The sequence below is a fragment of the Entelurus aequoreus genome, linkage group LG07 (genome assembly GCF_033978785.1).
Source record: "Entelurus aequoreus isolate RoL-2023_Sb linkage group LG07, RoL_Eaeq_v1.1, whole genome shotgun sequence".
In the NCBI taxonomy this organism is placed as follows: Eukaryota; Metazoa; Chordata; class Actinopteri; order Syngnathiformes; family Syngnathidae; genus Entelurus; species Entelurus aequoreus.
Genome location: NC_084737.1, coordinates 60,524,987 through 60,543,475, shown reverse-complemented (window position 1 = coordinate 60,543,475; position 18,489 = coordinate 60,524,987). Strand labels below are relative to the sequence as shown.

The 18,489-nt window shown below is 43.1% G+C and overlaps 1 protein-coding gene across 3 annotated transcripts in view; it reads left to right on the top strand.

Moving 5' to 3' along the window:
• Nucleotides 1–18,489, top strand: part of chrm4a (cholinergic receptor, muscarinic 4a) — a 126,786-nt gene that overhangs the window by 76,303 nt on the left and 31,994 nt on the right. For all 3 annotated transcript variants that reach the window (XM_062054131.1, XM_062054134.1, XM_062054133.1), the window contains 2 exons: nt 5,191–5,336; nt 5,420–5,621. In XM_062054131.1, coding sequence (XP_061910115.1) covers nt 5,191–5,336; nt 5,420–5,621 — 348 coding nt within the window. The remainder of the gene's footprint in view (nt 1–5,190; nt 5,337–5,419; nt 5,622–18,489) is intronic.

The following is an 18,489-nucleotide window of genomic DNA, read 5'->3' as shown; positions in this document are numbered from 1 at the left end:
ATGCCTCAGACTGGAAGTCTCTCCAGTCTGAGGCAGACTGGAGAGACATGCCAGTCTAACATGCCAGAGGCTGTTCACCTTGGAGACCTGCTGCGGATATGGGTACGGCCTGGCGCGAGATTTACACCTTCTCCAAAAAGCCGCTGCCTGACCAGGGCTCAGAAAATCTGCACAGACTCCTCCCACCCCCACCAAGGACTGTTTTCACTGCTGGACTCTAGAAAGAGGTTCCGCAGCCTCCGAAGCAGAACCTCCAGGTTCTGTAACAGCTTCTTCCCTCAGGCCGTTAGACTCTTAAACGCATCATAATTAATTTATCCCCTCAACTCCCCCCAAAATGGATTAACTCGCTGGAATAAAAAAAGACAATATAACATACATCCATAAACGTGGACGCATGTGAAAAAGTGCAATATATTTATCTGAACAGTAATCTATTTATATATATTTATATGTATATTTATTTATTTTATATATATATTATATATATATATTATTTATATATATTTATTTATTTATATATGCACTTTATTGCTTTTTTTTATCCTGCACTACCATGAGCTTATGTAACGAAATTTCGTTCTTATCTGTGCTGTAAAGTTCAAATGTGAATGACAATAAAAAGGAAGTTTAAGTCTATGTTTAAGTCTATATACTTACAGGATGTATATAAAGCCTTACTGGAGGTGTTTGGATGTTTTTGTAAGGGCTTTGTAAGCAGAATAGAGCGACTCCCATTGGCTCCATGGTAAGCGGACATTTGATCGCATTTATTTACTACTTAATGATAAGCAAAATAAAAAATAAAAAAGTGCAGTTCCCTTTTAAGGTGGTAGGCTATTGTCCAACCAAAATTTTAAACAAAATAAACGCGTAACATTTTTTTCTATACCATTTTGGCGACAACATGCCAGAGGCATGGAGACCTGCTGCGGATATGGGTACGGCCTGGTTCTCCAAGGTGAACTCGTGATTTACACCTTCTCCCCCGGATTTTGAAGGGCAAACAATTTTTTTACAATCTGAATTTCTGCTGCAAAGGGATCTAGAAATAATCACTGTCCATCCATCCATCCATCTTCTTCCGCTTATCCGAAGTCGGGTCGCGGGGGCAGCAGCCTAAGCAGAGAAGTCCAGACTTTCCTGTCCCCAGCCACTTCGCCAAGCTCTTCCCAGGGTCGGACGCGTGCTTAACACCTCCCCAGAGAGGCGTTCGGAGAACCATCTCCTCTGGCTGCTTTCAATGTGGAGGGGCATCGGCTTTACTCTGAGCTCGTCCCAAATGACATCTCCAAGGGAGAGCTCTGCCACCCGACGGCGGAAACCCTATTTCGGCCGCTTGTCCTTGCGGTCATAACCTATAGGTGAGGATAGGGACGTAAATTGAGAGCGTTGCCTTACCACTTAGCCTTAGCTCCATCTTCACCACGACGGACATTGGCCGTTTGTTTTGACATCACTGCAGACGCTGCCTGTCAATCTCACGATTCACTCTTCCCTCACTCGTGAACAAAACCCCAAGGTACCTCCTCCTCAACTTAGGGTAGGATCTCCTCCCCAACCTGGAGATTGCACGTCACCCTTTTCCGGGCGAAAACCATGGACTCGGACTTGGAAGTGCTGATTTCTATCCCAGTCGCTTCACACTCAGCTGCGAACCGATCCAGTGAGAGCTGAAGATTCTGGTCAGATGTAGCCAGCAGGACCCATCATCCGCAAAAAGCAGAGACCTAATCCTGTAGCCACCAAACCGGATCCCCTGACTGTGCCTAGAAATTCTGTCCATAAAAGTTGTAAACGAAATCGGTGACAAAGGGCTGCCCTGGCAGAGTCCAACCTTCGCTGGAAACAGGTCCGACTTACTGCCGGTAATTCGGACCAAGCTCTGACACTGATCATTAAGGGAGCGGAGTTGTCCGATACCCCATACTCTCTGAGACTGCTCAGAGAGTAATGATATTGAGTGATGAGTGCTCCACAGGACTTCCCGAGGGACACAATTGAACGCCTACTCCAAGTTCACAAAACACATGTAAGGATCCTGCCGGGAGTTTTGAGTTAGTCCACAGTTCCACGACCAGGACGAAAACCACACTGCTCCCCCTGAATCCGACGTAGCCTCACCTCCAGTACACCATCTTCAGGACCTCCAGAACATGGCTGTCAGCTGGCCTTTGGGAGGACGTATTCCTTGTTCTTGCACTGATCTCTGCAGGAAGTTTCTCAGTCTGGACACTGATCCCATCTGACCAGGGAAGCTGAGGCGTGTAATCCCACGATAGTTGGAACACACCCTTCGGTTCCTCTTTTTAAATAGAAGAACCACCACCCCAGTCTGCCAATCCTGAGGCACCTTCCTCGATGTCCACGCAATGCTGCAGAGTCTTGTCAACCACGACAGCCCCACAGCATCCAGAGCCTTAAGGTACTCCTGGCGAATCTCATCCATCCCTAGGGCCCTGCCACGAGGAGCTTCTTAACTACCTCAGCCTCATAAAAAGGAGACCCCACCGCGGAGTCCCCAGGCACTGCTTTCTCATTGGAAGATTTGTAGATGGGATTGAGGTGGTCTTTGAAGTATTTCTTCCACTGATCCACAACATCCCCAGTTGCCGTCAGCAGTGGTCCAGAATTGCTTCAATGCCGTCCGGAAGTTGTTTTCCATGGCTTCTCCGAAATCCTCCCATGTTTGAGTTTTTGCATCTGCAACTGCTAAAGTCGCACATTGCGTTGTCTGTTGGTACCAGTCCACTGCCTCCATAGTCCAATGAGCCAAAAGGACCCAAAAGGACTCTTCTTTAGCTTGATGGTATCCCTCACTATTGGTGTCCCCCAGCGGTTGCTGGGATTACCGCCACCACCACAGCTCCGTGGTTCCGTGTTCCGTGCCTCAACATCAGAGGCACGGAACACGGTCCACATGGACTTAATATCTAGCCCTGCCCAGACCCTCCCTCGTAACATGAGACCACAAATCCGATGATACAACCACAAAGTCGATCATCGAACTGCGGCCTAGGGTGTCCTGGTGCTAAGTGCAAATACAGTATGGACACCCTTATGTTTGAACATGGTGTTTGTTATGGAAAATCTGTGACGTGCACAAAAGTCCAGTAACAAAACACCACTCTGGTTTCTCACAATCACAATCACAGTATTGAGCAAAACTGATTATTTTTTATTTTAACCTCACCAAAACAACATCAGCAACAAAATGATTGTTCTGAGGACTGTTTACTTTCAGTTGTAATCGCACCAAAAAAAACTATCTGTGATATCAACAGCAACCACTTTTTCTTCTTCACTTGCGTCTACATGCGTAGGCTTGGCTCAGTCAATAATGTGTTCACGGTCACGGAATAAGTCAGACAACTCCAACCTCACACCTAAACTGCGTAGGTGTGAGGTTACACTTAATGCAGTTCTTCATGCAGCCAATCAATGTCATTAACATTGTGTTATGATAGCATGTTTCTATTTTGCAGGTTAGCTTACAGCTAACAGTGCAGCAGAGTTAAGAGAGGTAAATGCTGATAACTTTTATTATGGTGAAACAACAGGCACTATACATCCACGCTGCCAAATTAGATTTACTCTAGGTTTAGCAAAAATGGTAATTCATAGCTATCAATCATTGAATCCGGTTGTTATATTACAAAAATGCTAATAAAAACTGTGTTTTTTGAACTGAACTCCGAAAGGGACAAGCGGTAGGAAATGGATGGATGGATGGATAGATGTATTTTAAATACAAAAACATTACAGAAATGTATACTGTATCCCATGCTTGTGCTACTCAATATGCAAAATGTTTTGAGTTTAACTAAATTTGATCTTTAAAAGGTGTTCATGTCTCAAATGATTCCAAACAGGACCCCAACATACGTGTCACAAAAAATACGTTTTTGTTTGTAATTTTCATTGCAAATGGGCCGAATCACTTATATTACAAAATAACCTAATGGGAATGATCGCTGCAGTTTGATTATCATAATACGGAATTAATTTGTTATGATGTCAGGTTTGGGGTCTGCTATGCTCAGGGAGTTTGTGCAATTGCTCAGACGCATGAAAAATTAGGGCAACATGGCTGATGAAACCTTATTCCTATCTTAAAGGGGTGGGTCGGTTCTCAGCTGTCTCATGTTGTGAATAAGTTATTTAAATGCGTAATAGTGCATAATTGCTTAAGTTATGCATTTACTGTTAACATATGTACTGTTCTTTGTACCTCTGTAGAAAAATAGTCCTTGTGTGTGTCGCATCCTATTTTATGTTAAACCGTCTGTGAGGACACTCTTTTGTGTAAAGATTCTCACAGCCATGCCTTCCATTTAAGTATCAGGTTTAAGCAAGAGCAATAGGAATTGTGTTTTAAACCTATATCACTTTGGGTTTATTAAGCTTATTGTTTTGGTATTATTTTATATATATATATATATATATATATATATATATATATATATATATATATATATATATATATATATATATATATATATATATATATATATATATATATATATATATATTAAATACAAAAAAATTGGATCATGGTTTAGATAAGTGGCATATTTTTGTCGATAAAAGAATGATTTTACAGTGTCAATGACTTGGCAAGACTCAAAAATACAAAGTCGGTGACTTGACACAGACTTGACCTGTCTCGAGATTTGACTTGACCTGTTTTATCTTGAGACTTGAATTGGATTTGGGAATAAAGACTTGAGACTTACAATACATTGACTTACTCCCACCTCAACTATACACACCCATCCATGCATCTATTTTGTATTTCGACGGGGATATACCTATCCCAGCTGCACTAGGACGGAGTCGCTACCTCATCGCAGGGCCAACACTGATAGACAGATAATCATTCACACTCACTTAGACTTAGACTTACACTTAGACTTCCTTTTTATTGTCATTCAAATTTGAAGTTTACAGTACGGATAAGAACAAAATTTCGTTACATTCACACACTAGGGACAATTGTTGCCAATTAACCTGTCCCCAGGTGCATTATTTGGAGGTGGGAAGAAGGCTGTGTACCCAGTGAGAACCCACGCAGTTTCGTGGAGAATGTGCAATCTCCACGCAGTAGTGTACTATAATACAGTTTTACAAAAAGTGGCACATTTTGTTGAGTGAAAATGTCTTGTAAATTTGTCTCCCGTTTTGTTGCAGTTCCTGTCGAACCCTGCCGTTACGTTTGGCACAGCTATAGCTGCATTCTATCTTCCAGTCATTATTATGACAGTGCTGTACATCCACATCTCCCTGGCATCCAGGAGTAGGGTTTCCAAACATAAACTGGACAAGAAGAGCTCAAAGTAAAAATTACATCATGCTTGACTGGAAGATATATGAATATTTGTTTCGATTTATTCAACAGCCTTTTTAATCTTTCTCCTAGTACTACAAAAAAGATTAAGAGTCACATGCTGAAGCAAAACAACAATGAAACCAGTCCTCAGACCAGTCTCCACCTGGCTCCCAAGCTCAGTTTAGACTCGACAACCACTGCGGACGAGGCTATGAAGAATGGCAGGCCGGATTCAACTAAAGCAGATGGACCACGGGAGCCGGCTCAACCCAGTCCAGGACTCGTAACACAGGTACTATTATCCATACATCTATTCATCCATCCACGTCCGGTATCGGTGTCACGGTGGCATGTCAATAATGTGTGGTAGATGCATGATTGTTTTTTGGGGATTTACTGGGGTTTCAATCTTCATGATCAGGTAAGTTTGATTTTTCTCAAGTTTCCTCTTTGAGCGCCTGGCTGTGGATGCCTTCAGAGGAATGGCGTCCTCCACGACATCACCTCCATCAATCAGGCAAGGTGTGAGATTATTCCTCCTGACGTCAATGTGACAGTGGAGGAGGTCCCACTTGCTGTAGAAGAGCAGGTAGGGTGTGAAAATGTATTTGCATTGCATATGATCAAAGCACAACTTTGCCTAAACACTACATACTTTCATTTTATGGGAACGTTTTACCAACAAAAACATGGTTGTGCCATGGGATCCTCTGTATCCCCAATAGTAGCAAACCTTTACATGGAGAACATGGAAAAGAGAACTTTGAGCTCTTTCAAGGGAACTGTACCAAGTCATTGGTACAGATATGTGGATGACACATGGGTGAACATTACAAACCAAGAAGTGCAAGCCCTCACCAAGCACATTAACCCAGTGGACAAAAACATCAAGATCACACGTGAGGATGTCAAAGACAGTAAGTTGCCTTTTTTAGACTGTGATGTCCACATCGGAGAAAACAGGGGCCTCCATGTTGGGGTTTACCAAAAACCCACACATATACAAAAAAAAAAACACACAATACCTACTTTTTGACTCACACCACCCACTCGAACACAAACTGGGTGTTATCAGAACAGAGCTGAAAATGTTCCTATACCAGCCCACAGGCCAAAGAGAAAGAGCATAGGCATTTGAGGGAAGCCCTCAAAGCCTGTGGTTACCCCACCTAGACGTTTGTGGAAAGTGCATCTAGTTCCAGAAATAATACGAAAAGAGTGGTTGAGGAGGAAAAAGGTGACAGACGCAAAAATATTGTCATTCCATATATATGAGGTCTAGCTGAAAAACCCAGAAAATGTTTAACTAACACAACATCCCAGTACACTTCAAACCAATCAACACCCTAAGACAGAAACTGGTGCATCTTAAAGACAGGACAACCTACACCCACAAAAACAATCTGGTGTATGCTATCCAGCGTAATGATGAATGCACTGATTCATATATACTTTAACTTTGAACTTTTTAATATTGAGGAAACAAAACAACCACTTAGCCATCGCATGGCACAGCATAGACGGGCAAACTCTTCAGGCCAAGACTCAGCTGTCTACTTTGTTCTCCTTTGAGAACAAAAATATACAGATTCTGGACAGGGAGGACGGATGGTACAAAAGAGGAGTGAGGGAAGCCATCAATGTCAAAGTTGAAAAACCATCCCTGAACAGAGGAGGTGGTCTGCGACACCTCCTCTGCCTGCTCCACGGCGACCTCCTCAGCCTGCTCCACGGCGACTTCCTCTGCCTGCTCCACAGCGACCTCCTCTGCCTGCTCCATGTCGACCTCCTCTGCCTGCTCCACATCGACCTCCTCTGCCTGCTCGGCGGCGACCTCCTTTGCCTGCACCTCTTTGATCTCCTTCGCCTGCACTTTGGCGACCTCCTTTGCCTGCACCGCAGCGACCTCCTTTGCCTGCATCGCGGTGACCTCCTCAAACTGCTGTTCAAGCTCTGGAAACGTCTCCAGCTCTGCCGCCTGCTCGTCAAACTCCAGACACGCTTTCAGCCCTGCCGCTGATTAGTTTCACCAGCCTCTGATTAGTGTTCGGGACGCTCACCTGCTCCCGGGCACTAATCAGAGAGCTATTTATTCCTGCTTTTCACCACAATCAGTCTGGCTGCCTTGTTTGCTTCACGCAACAGTTACGTTCGTATACCTTTTTGATTCCTGTTCTAAGCTTCGCCATAGCACGCTTTCCTTCATTTTGTGTATGCCTGACGGATTTATGGACAATAAATCAGTTTCCTACCTGCAAGCTGATTCTGCATCTTGGGGAAACGATTCACGCAGTAACATGCGACCCCGCAATAACAGTATAAATATTTGGGGTTTTGGCACCGACCACTGGACTAGATCTGACCAATCTTAGTCTATGAGCACAAACTGATGAAGCCTACTCGGATGAGCGGCGACATCTTCCAAGACAAACCAAGTAGTCCAGTTGAGATCGATTGAACGCCCTGAGATGACAATGACCTGAATGAATGACAACATTCAAAATGAATTATATTATTAAATATAGAAAGGCAATTGGAGATGGAAGGTACAGGTGGAGGCATAACCAAGTCCTGAAGACCATCGCTGAAGCCATTAGCGCAGGACTGGCATGGGCAAAACAGTTCCACCCCTCCAAGAAAACCATCGCCTTTGTCAGAGCTGGGGATACGCCAACTCCTGCCAGAAGAACATCAGCAGGCATCCTGACGTCTGCAAGAGACTGGCAATTGTTGGTGGACCTTGAAAACCAGCTGAAGTTCCCCAGCCATATCAGTGAGCGATCAGTGACAGCCAGGAAATACTGGATGACAACCATGAAGAGTGTGGTGACTACTAGAGAGTCAGTGACAGCCCGGAGAGACGGCAACTGGGGCAGAACGGGTCGGCAACCCAATTTGCATCCTCTGTGAGGAGGAACCCAACCAAGCTACGATGAACCTAAAGGAAAAATACCCCCAGGAGAGCCCGAGGGGGGAGGATGAGCTCCCCAGTCGGACGGACTTAACGTTAACAGACCTAGGCAACGGACAAATGACTATAAGCATACAGCGTACATGCGGTAAAGTCTGCAAGAACATCCATGGTTTAAAGATCCACCAAGCGAGGAAGAAGTGCCTTTTGGGAGCAGAAGCAACACAACGCAAAGGTGTTACACCTGGTGAGACGCAGGAGGTGCCAGCCCCGGAGTCACCCCATAGTGCCCAGAACCTCCATTTGTTGCAAACCAATCCCTCGAGCATCAAGTCTGAACAGAGGCGGATCAAGTGGCCTGCCGCTAGCATGACCTCACTCTGGAAGCAACTCGATGACAATGTCGACCAAATTCTGGAGTCAATGGCTACAAGCTATGACAACAATCATTGTCAGCATTGCAGCTGAACGGTTCGGCGAGGAGGAGAAGAGAAGAGAAGCTCCGGAACCACATACTCAAAGAACCACAGAGCTGTAAGGATCTACAACATTAGGCAGGAGATGAAAGTGCTGAAGTTCCAGGACATGAGGAACGCACTGGCCTGGCCCAGCTGATGTGCATCCTTCGTAAAAAGATCAGAATTCTCCGTCGGGCAGAGTGGCATCGGAGGCGGCGACGCGAGAGAGGGCACGTTAACGTGCTGCTTTCATCGCTAACCCCTTCAAGTTCACAAAGGATTTGCTGGGACAGAAGCGCAGTGGCAAACTGGCCTCCTCGCAGGAAGACATAGATCAACATCTGAAGCAGATGTACAGTGACCCCGCAAGAGAGCAGGAGTTGGGAGAGTTTAACAACCTCATAGACCCCCCTGAACCAGAAATGCAGTTTGACATGTCGGAGCTGCAGCTAAAGGAAGTCAGGGAGGTTGTCCGCAGAGCCAGGGCAAGCTGTGCACCGGGACCGAGTGGCACTTCATACAAAGTGTATAAGAACTGTCCCAAACTCCTGCTGCGTCTGTGGAAAATCCTGCGAGTCTTCTGGAGAAGGGGGAGGATCCCTGAGCAATGGCGAGTGGGGGAAGATGTATGGATCCCAAAGGAGGAAAACTCCACTCAGCTAGACCAGTTCCGCATCATCTCCCTGCTGTGTGTTGAGGCACAGGTTTTCTTCAGCGCTGTTTCCAAACGACTGTGTACCTACCTGGCAAAGAACACTTACATCGATACATCGGTCCAGAAAGGCAGCATTTCAGGAATATCAGGATGGTGGTGACGCAGCTCGTTCGGGAGGCTCGAGAGAACAAGGCTAACCTATCAGTACTGTGGCTTGACCTGGCAAATGCATTCGGCTCCATTCCGCACAAGCTCGTTCAACTCACTCTGATGAAACGTCATGTACCCAGCAGGTGTAAGGACCTCATTGCTGATTACTACAGCAATTTCAGGATGAGGGTCTCTTCCGGAGCAACAACATCCAGTTGGCACAAGTTGACAAGTTGTCTCCGGGAGCGGTCGTTCAGCGAATTTTGTGACTTGTACTCTTTCATGACATCTTCCCCTCCAGGTTTCCAGAGCAAGGCATTTTTTTACTATCTGTTTGCATTAGAAAATCGTTTTCATTTTACCATTCAGTCTTCCAAGATAACATCATTTGAACAACCATAAGTTAACTCTTCAGACTAAGGGTGAAAGTGATTCACTGCATTGAAATATAATCACAAGTAGGGATGATACTCGAAACCGATTTTCCCGGTTGTTCGATAAGAAAAGAACCGAGTCCTCGGACTCGAATCCCTTTTTGAGAACCGGTGCCCGTTATCGAGACCACTATAGTAAAGAAAAGAGTTGGTTCTTTATTCGAATCCCTTGGAACGAATCCCATCCCGACCAGAAATGCCCCGTGGGACATCACAAGAAATGACGTCACATAGCTCAGTCATTAGGCGCAGATAGGGAAAGCAGGAAAAACAATGGACCGGAAAAAGCGCTCCAAGGTGTAATAAAGTTCAAAACAAAAGGTATAATCCAATGAATAACTTTACTGAGAGATTTGAGCAGGGTACAAACACATGACGAACACTTTTACGACCAACCGGAAACATAGCAACCAGGCTAGCAACGCAGCTCCTTTACTTACGGCAGCTGTCGCAACGTTATTAAAGCAAGCGCAGCACATACATATATATACAACATATATGACATGATCTCGCTTTTTTAACTTTTGTTTTTCTTTCCTTGTAAACAAAACCAAAATCACACTGTACATGTGTTGTCTGTCTAATTATAAATAATGCAGACGAGGCGTGTTGGCTGAGTTCTTGACGTTTACTTTCACAGCGTGCTCATAACCTCATTCTTAGCTGCCGGGTGGCGACATGCAACAACACTTTTCGGGGCTACCGCGCATGCTCGTCACTCACGTTGCATGCTGGGTAGTGTAGTTGTTATATTCCCTAGCTCATAACATCACATCTTTCCCCCTATAAAGAAATAATGTTAACTCAATAAAGTGTTTTTTTTTTTTTAGCTTTAACTTTTCATTTTTTAGCATTGTAACCACATTTGCAAACAACTTTTCTCTTCATAGGATTTTCTTTCAATAAAGAAATAAAGTGCAAAAATGTCAAAGCATCATAACAAACAGTTATGTCAAATAGCAGCAGAAGTGCACTTTTTGGAGAGCTGTATTATTTTCAGTTTTGTGCCCAAGGGACTGATTTTATTTAACACTATATTATTAATTATACACCTATAGTGATAACAGAGACAGGTTGTTTTTGTGTTACTGTATATATTTGTTTTTCTGAAAAATCCCACTTAATATACTTTGGGTAACAACAGTCAATATTTATTTTTTTTATTTTTTTTTTTAGGGGGGTAACAGTCAATATTTATTTATTTATTAGATTTTATTTTTTTCTTGTATAATAAAAGTGAGCTTTTGTTAAACTAAATATTGTGTGTTTTTTTCCACATACAACAACCTATCTGGACTCGATAAGAGAATCGATAAGGAATCGGTTCGATAAGAGGATTCGATAATAGGCTCGAACTCGATAATTTCTTATCAAACATCATCCCTAATCACAAGAAACAGCAGTACTGCAAAATAACAAAATAAACAACTATACTAGCCTTGAAGAGGAGAAATTGCTATTCAAAGTATCCAAACAACAAATGGAACGAAATGTTACAGTACACAATATACTGTAGAGATATGCGACAGCCAAACCCTTGGTAATTTTTTTACTTCTTTACTTAATGAAGTTCCCCAAACTTCAAATCAACATTAACAATTCAAAATCTTACAGTACAGTACATGGGTGAGTAACTCAATTTATTTAGATTTTTTTATTGGTAAGGTTTAGTCAAAATTGTAAATTACATCTGTACCTGAGGGAACTCTCCTGAAGGAATCAATAAAGTACTATCTATCTGTCTATCTACCTCTTTTGCAGCTTCAGACTCAAAAACCTCTGTGGTAGGTCTGTTCATGACTTGAGAGCTGGATATATTTCTCTCTGTGGGAATCCTGCATTCTCTTTGACTGGAGAAATCCCTTTCACTTGACATAGTATGCATGGAGGAGGATGTTGAATGATCTAACAAAGGAAAATCTCTAAAAAAAAAAAAAAAAAAAATCAAACAATGTGTGACCATTGACATATTGAGCTGCTGCATCGCCTCTGAGTTGGTGAAAGTTAATTCTAGATTACAAATCATGCCTCTCACCTGGATAGTAGAAGGTTGTGGACATAAACCGACAAATTGGTCAACTTTGGCATCCAACTTAAACCCGGAAATGGTAAGAAAGACACGAAAAGACCCATGTTTGCAGCAACTTTTTTTAACCTTTTGTGGGGATTGCGGTTAATTCTTAATCTAAAATGAAGTATCCTTTTAGTCGGCTTCCCGGTGAGAGCAGACATTACAGTAAGGGAAATCAAACGTGATGCGCCGAACATTAATATGCCGCCGTATGCTTAAAATGAGCAAAATACATAAATATCACATATTATTATGAATGTGCCTGTTACTTCATTACAGCGTGTACAAACCCCATTTCCATATGAGTTTGGAAATTGTTTTAAATGTAAATATAAACGGAATACAATGATTTGCAAATCATTTTCACCCCATATTCAGTTGAATATGCTACAAGAAAACATATTTGATGTTCAAACTGATAAACATTTTTTTATTTTTTGCAAATAATCTTTAACTTTAGAATTTGATGCCAGCAACACGTGACAAAGAAGTTGGGAAAGGTGGCAATAAATACTGATAAAGTTGAGGAATGCTCATCAAACACTTTTTTGGAACGTCCCACAGGTGAACAGGCAAATTGGGAACAGGTGGGTGCCATGATTGGGTATAAAAGTAGATTCCATGAAATGCTCAGTCATTCACAAACAAGGATGGGGCAAGGGTCACCATTTTGTCAACAAATGCGTGAGCAAATTGTTGAACAAAACTTTTGTCAACCAGCTATTGCAAGGAATTTAGGGATTTCACCATCTACGGTCCGTAATATCATCAAAGGGTTCAGAGAATCTGGATAAATCACTGCACGTAAGCAGCTAAGCCTGTGACCTTCGATCCCTCAGGCTGTACTGCATCAACAAGCGACATCAGTGTGTAAAGGATATCACCACATGAGCTCAGGAACACTTGAGAAACCCACTGTCAGTAACTACAGTTGGTCACTACATCTGTAAGTGCAAGTTAAAACTCTCCTATGCAAGGCGAAAACCGTTTATCAACAACACCCAGAAACGCCGTTGGCTTCGCTGGGCCTGAGCTCATCTAAGACGGACTGATTCAAAGTGGAAAAGTGTGCTGTGGTCTGACGAGTCCACATTTCAAATTGTTTTTGGAAACTGGGGATGTCGTGTCCTCCGGACCAAAGAGGAAAAGAACCATCCGGATTGTTACAGGCGCAAAGTTGAAAAGCCAGCATCTGTGATGGTATGGGGGTGTATTAGTGCCCAAGATATGGGTAACTTACACATCTGTGAAGGCGCCATTAATGCTGAAAGGTACATACAGGTTTTGGAGCAACATATGTTGCCATCCAAGCAACGTTACCATGGACGCCCCTGCTTATTTCAGCAAGACAATGCCAAACCACGTGTTACATCAACGTGGCTTCATAGTAAAAGAGTGCGGGTACTAGACTGGCCAGCCTGTAGTCCAGACCTGTCTCCCATTGAAAATGTGTGGCGCATTATGAAGTCTGAAATACCACAACGGAGACCCCCGGACTGTTGAACAACTTAAGCTGTACATCAAGCAAGAATGGGAAAGAATTCCACCTGAGAAGCTTAAAAAATGTGTCTCTTCAGTTCCCAAACGTTTACTGAGTGTTGTTAATAGGAAAGGCCATGTAACCAGTGGTGAACATGCCCTTTCCCAACAACTTTGGCACGTGTTGCAGCCATGAAATTCTAACTTAATTATTATTTGCAAAAACAAAAATAAAGTTTATGAGTTTGAACAGCAAATATTTTGTCTTTGTAGTGCATTCAATTGAATATGGGTTGAAAAGGATTTGCAAATCATTGTATTCGGCAAATCGAAAAACGATTTGCCGAATACAAATGCATCGGTAAGGTCTATTCAGGTGTACTGGAGAGGAGGCTACGCCGGACAGTCGAACCTCGGATTCAGGAGGAACAGTGTGGTTTTCGTCCTGGTCGTGGAACTGTGGACCAGCTCTTGGCAGGGTCCTTGAGGGTGCATGGGAGTTTGCCCAACCAGTCTACATGTGTTTTGTGGACTTGGAGAAGGCATTCGACCGTGTCCCTCTGGAAGTCCTGTGGGGAGTGCTCAGAGAGTATGGGGTATCGGACTGTCTGATTGTGGCAGTCCGCTCCCTGTATGATCAGTGTCAGAGCTTGGTCCGCATTGCCGGCAGTAAGTCGGACGCGTTTCCAGTGAGGGTTGGACTCCGCCAAGGCTGCCCTTTGTCACCGATTCTGTTCATAACTTTTATGGACAGAATTTCTAGGCGCAGTCAAGGCGTTGAGGGGATCCGGTCTGGTGGCTGCAGTATTAGGTCTCTGCTTTTTGCAGATGATGTGGTCCTGATGGCTTCATCTGGCCAGGATCTTCAGCTCTCACTGGATCGGTTCGCAGCTGAGTGTGAAGCGACTGGGATGAGAATCAGCACCTCCAAGGTCGAGTCCATGGTTCTCACCCGGAAAAGGGTGGAGTGCCATCTCCGGGTTGGGGAGGAGATCTTGCCCCAAGTGGAGGAGTTCAAGTACCTCTGAGTCTTGTTCACGAGTGAGGGAAGAGTGGATCGTGAGATCAACAGGCGGATCGGTGCGGCGTCTTCAGTAATGCGGACGCTGTATCGATCCGTTGTGGTGAAGAAAGAGCTGAGCCGTGAGGCAAAGCTCTCAATTTACCGGTCGATCTACGTTCCCATCCTCACCTATGGTCATGAGCTTTGGGTTATGACCGAAAGGACAATATCACAGGTACAAGCGGCCGAAATGAGTTTCCTCCGCCGGGTGGCGGGTCTCTCCCTTAGAGATAGGGTGAGAAGCTCTGCCATCCGGGAGGAACTCAAAGTAAAGCCGCTGCTCCTCCACATCGAGAAGAACCAGATGAGGTGGTTCGGGCATCTGGTCAGGATGCCACCCGAACGCCTCTCTAGGGAGGTGTTTAGGGCACGTCCGACCGGTAGGAGGCCACGGGGAAGACCCAGGACACGTTGGGAAGACTATGTCTCCCGGCTGGCCTGGGAATGCCTCGGGATCCCCCGGGAAGAGCTGGACGAAGTGGCTGGGGAGAGGGAAGTCTGGGCTTCCCTGCTTAGGCTGCTGCCCCCGCGACCCGACCTCGGATAAGCGGAAGAAGATGGATGGATGGATAGCGCTATTTCTATTGGTATTGGTAATGCTCCATTTGTAGTGTAATAATGCTCATTGTTATTCGCTAACTGCTTCTTTGCTATAACTTTTACCATCATATTTGTACATATCGTATTTGCTGATGTTGCTCTATTGTTGTTGTTGTTGTTATTGTTGTGTTTGCTGTTGTTGTTTTTGTCTCTCTGTCTAATCCCCCTGTAGTCCCCACAATTTCCCCCTCTGTCTTCCTTTTTTTCTCTTTCTATCCCCTGCTGCTCCGGCCCGGCTGCACCAAATGATAATATAAATACATTTAATAACGTCAAATACAAATAAGGCAACAAGAGAAGTATCCTACACTTCTCTTTTGTAAAGTAAATCTGAACAGCCGATATGGGCATCTACATCAACTATATGATTTGCCTGAGAAGCTGGACAGGACAAAATAAAAAAATAAATAAAATAAAATAAAATTAAAAAAAATTAAATGCTATACTGATATGTTCTACTGTATATTAAAATAAATTACCTCCCTCATGTAGTTTTGTTCGGGTATTAAAACTACGAGTTTGTCAACAAAAAACGAATTGCAGTATGCAAAAAATGCGGTTCGAATATTACAGACGGAGACGCAACAACTTCCAACTTCGTTCGATATTTGAAGTTGCACAAAGAAGGGTAAGTTTATTCAAAACTTACCCTTCTTTGTGCAACTTCAAATTACTTACTTAGCTAACGTTTTTGGCAAAGGAACGTAACTTTTATTTGCTGTGTAAATAAATGAGTGAGGCTGTAAACTCACTGCTAATGTTATAACCATAGACATCTTATATATAGATGCAGCAACGACCGCTACTGCCTACTGGCGCTGCCGAGATGCGTGGCCGCCATCTCGGAGTGGTGATCCGCTCCACTCAGTGCAATTCATTTGGCAGGAGCAATGAACTGTCAGCGCATTTAATTCATCTTACATCACTGAATACCACTGATTTTCACACGTTTTTTTGTCATACGTGTAGCTATGATAAAGGACACATGTTTTGGCGTGTTTTATTATTCATAGTTTGCTTAACAGTAATAGAATATTCTTATACGGGGACGGCGTGGCGAAGTTAGTAGAGTGGCTGTGCCAGCAATTGGAGGGTTGCTGGTTACTGGGGTTCAATCCCCACCTTCTACCATCCTAGTCATGTCTGTTGTGTCCTTGGGCAAGACACTTCACCCTTGCTCCTGATGGCTGCTGGTTAGCGCCTTGCATGGCAGCTCCCGCCGTGAATGGGTGAATGTGGAAATACTGTCAAAGCGCTTTGAGTACCTTGAAGGTAGAAAAGCGCTATACAAGTACAACCCATTTATCATTTATTTATTTATTTATATGCTATAAATGACCAGACCTCCGAGATCAAAACTGGGAATATATAATCCCAGAGAAGGGGGAAAAAAACGGTCAGCATTTTTAAGTTTAAGAAACAATATGATTAGGTTATATATACATGCGTATATCCTACATAAATGATGTATGAATACATTAGCTATCTATATATCTTAGGGACCTGTATCTCTGTTGCTGCAGCAGCAAATAGTTTATTATGTCTTGACACTTTGTATTGATATTTTGTATTAAATTCTTCCCTTAAATGATAATGTTTACAGTGATTGTTTTATATATATTTGTTATGTATGTCGCTTTGAATAAAAGTGTCTGCCAAATACGTAACATAAACATATATAATATGAAAGTCTTTATATCAGCTAAAACCACCAATCTGTTTCACTGGATTCAGAATAAAACCAAATTCTGTTTTACAATCTTTATTTTAATATTGTTACTTGAAGACTTATTCCTGGTTACAATTATACTGTTAAGAAAGTATTGTCTTATACTTTGCCTAAAATGAGAATGCATCATAATCAGTGGTGGCTGGTGAATTTTGTTTTGGGTGGGGCTGAAAGTTTGTAAACCAAACCCCTGTAGGGGAGTTATCCTCCCCCAGAAGATTTCTTTGTGATTTTCACAAACAAATATTGAAAATCTTTGCTCCTTCTCAACTCTGTGCGGATGTTGAATGTGGTGAGAATCGGGGGAGGGAGCTGTGCTCTTTTCATCCGACGCAAAAAGCGCATGCGCTGCTGTATTTTCACAAAATACAACCAATAGTATGTTAATGTTAAATCTTACTTGTGAAAAGTAATCCCCCGATTCCTATTTTCAACAGTCCGCTCATTTGAGCAGGAAAACGCTGAACACCAGCCCGGCATCTTTGTTTTCTACCTGTCACTGTCAGTTTAGGCTGCTCGCCGGCTCCTCATCACCACTTCAAGATGGCGGCCGAATGTCTCGCGTCACAGCAGCCAATGCTGCGTCTACTTATAAGATGTCTATGGTTCTAACGTCATTGCAAACACGGCAATCTGTTGCGTCCACTGCAGTTCGCTACCTTATTCATACTTTTTGTCAAGTGATTTTTTTTAAGCAGGGTTGCAAGAGGTACCTATACATAACGTTACGTTAGTCAATGTATCACACGCAGTAACGTAACGTTAGACGGCGGTCAGCAGCACCGCGTATTTTAGCCATCTACAAAAAGACAAACATAGTCAAATAAAGGTCAGTTAAAATGTATACTATATTAAGAATATGTGTACATATTGCATAGGGGCCTGACATCTAAAAAGTACAACTCTGTTCATTGTTATGTTCATGTATTTGTTATGTTTTTCACGTGTACGCACATCAACACACAAACAGTATGAGATGAGATCAATGAGATAAAGTAAGAAACTGATTGATTTAGAAACGGCTGTGGAACCTGTTACAATGCAATATGCCATGGAAATACAATGTTAACACTTTTGTGCAAATAAGTACAGTTGCACTTGTTTTTTCAAATGTGTTTTATTCTGTAAAGGAATGAGTTAAATGTTTAAAATGACTGGTTAATAGGGCTATTATTTGAAGTGCAATGTCAGCACTATTTTTTTCCTGCAATTTCAAATGCACTTCTTTTAATAAATAAATACAGCGTTTTAAAAGCATACACAATCCGTGTAAATATATTAGTCTTAAAAGGACTTGAAAGGACTCAAAACTCAAAATGCAGGACTTGGGACTTGACTTGAGACTTTCCAGTCTTGACTTTGGACTTGACTCGGGACTTGGCTGGGAGTCAAGACAGGCAAGTTGACTTGAGGGCAAAGACTTGAGACTTTATTATGACTTGCAAAACAATGACTTGGTCCCACCTCTGATAAATATCAATGAAGGGAGGATAGGCGGAAAACAGCTACTTTCTGAAGTCCTGTCTCATAAAAAGACAGATGTGCAGGAGACACAAACGCTAATGGCAGATGAGACAGATTGGAGGGTTTGGTGGGGGGCACGTTTGCAT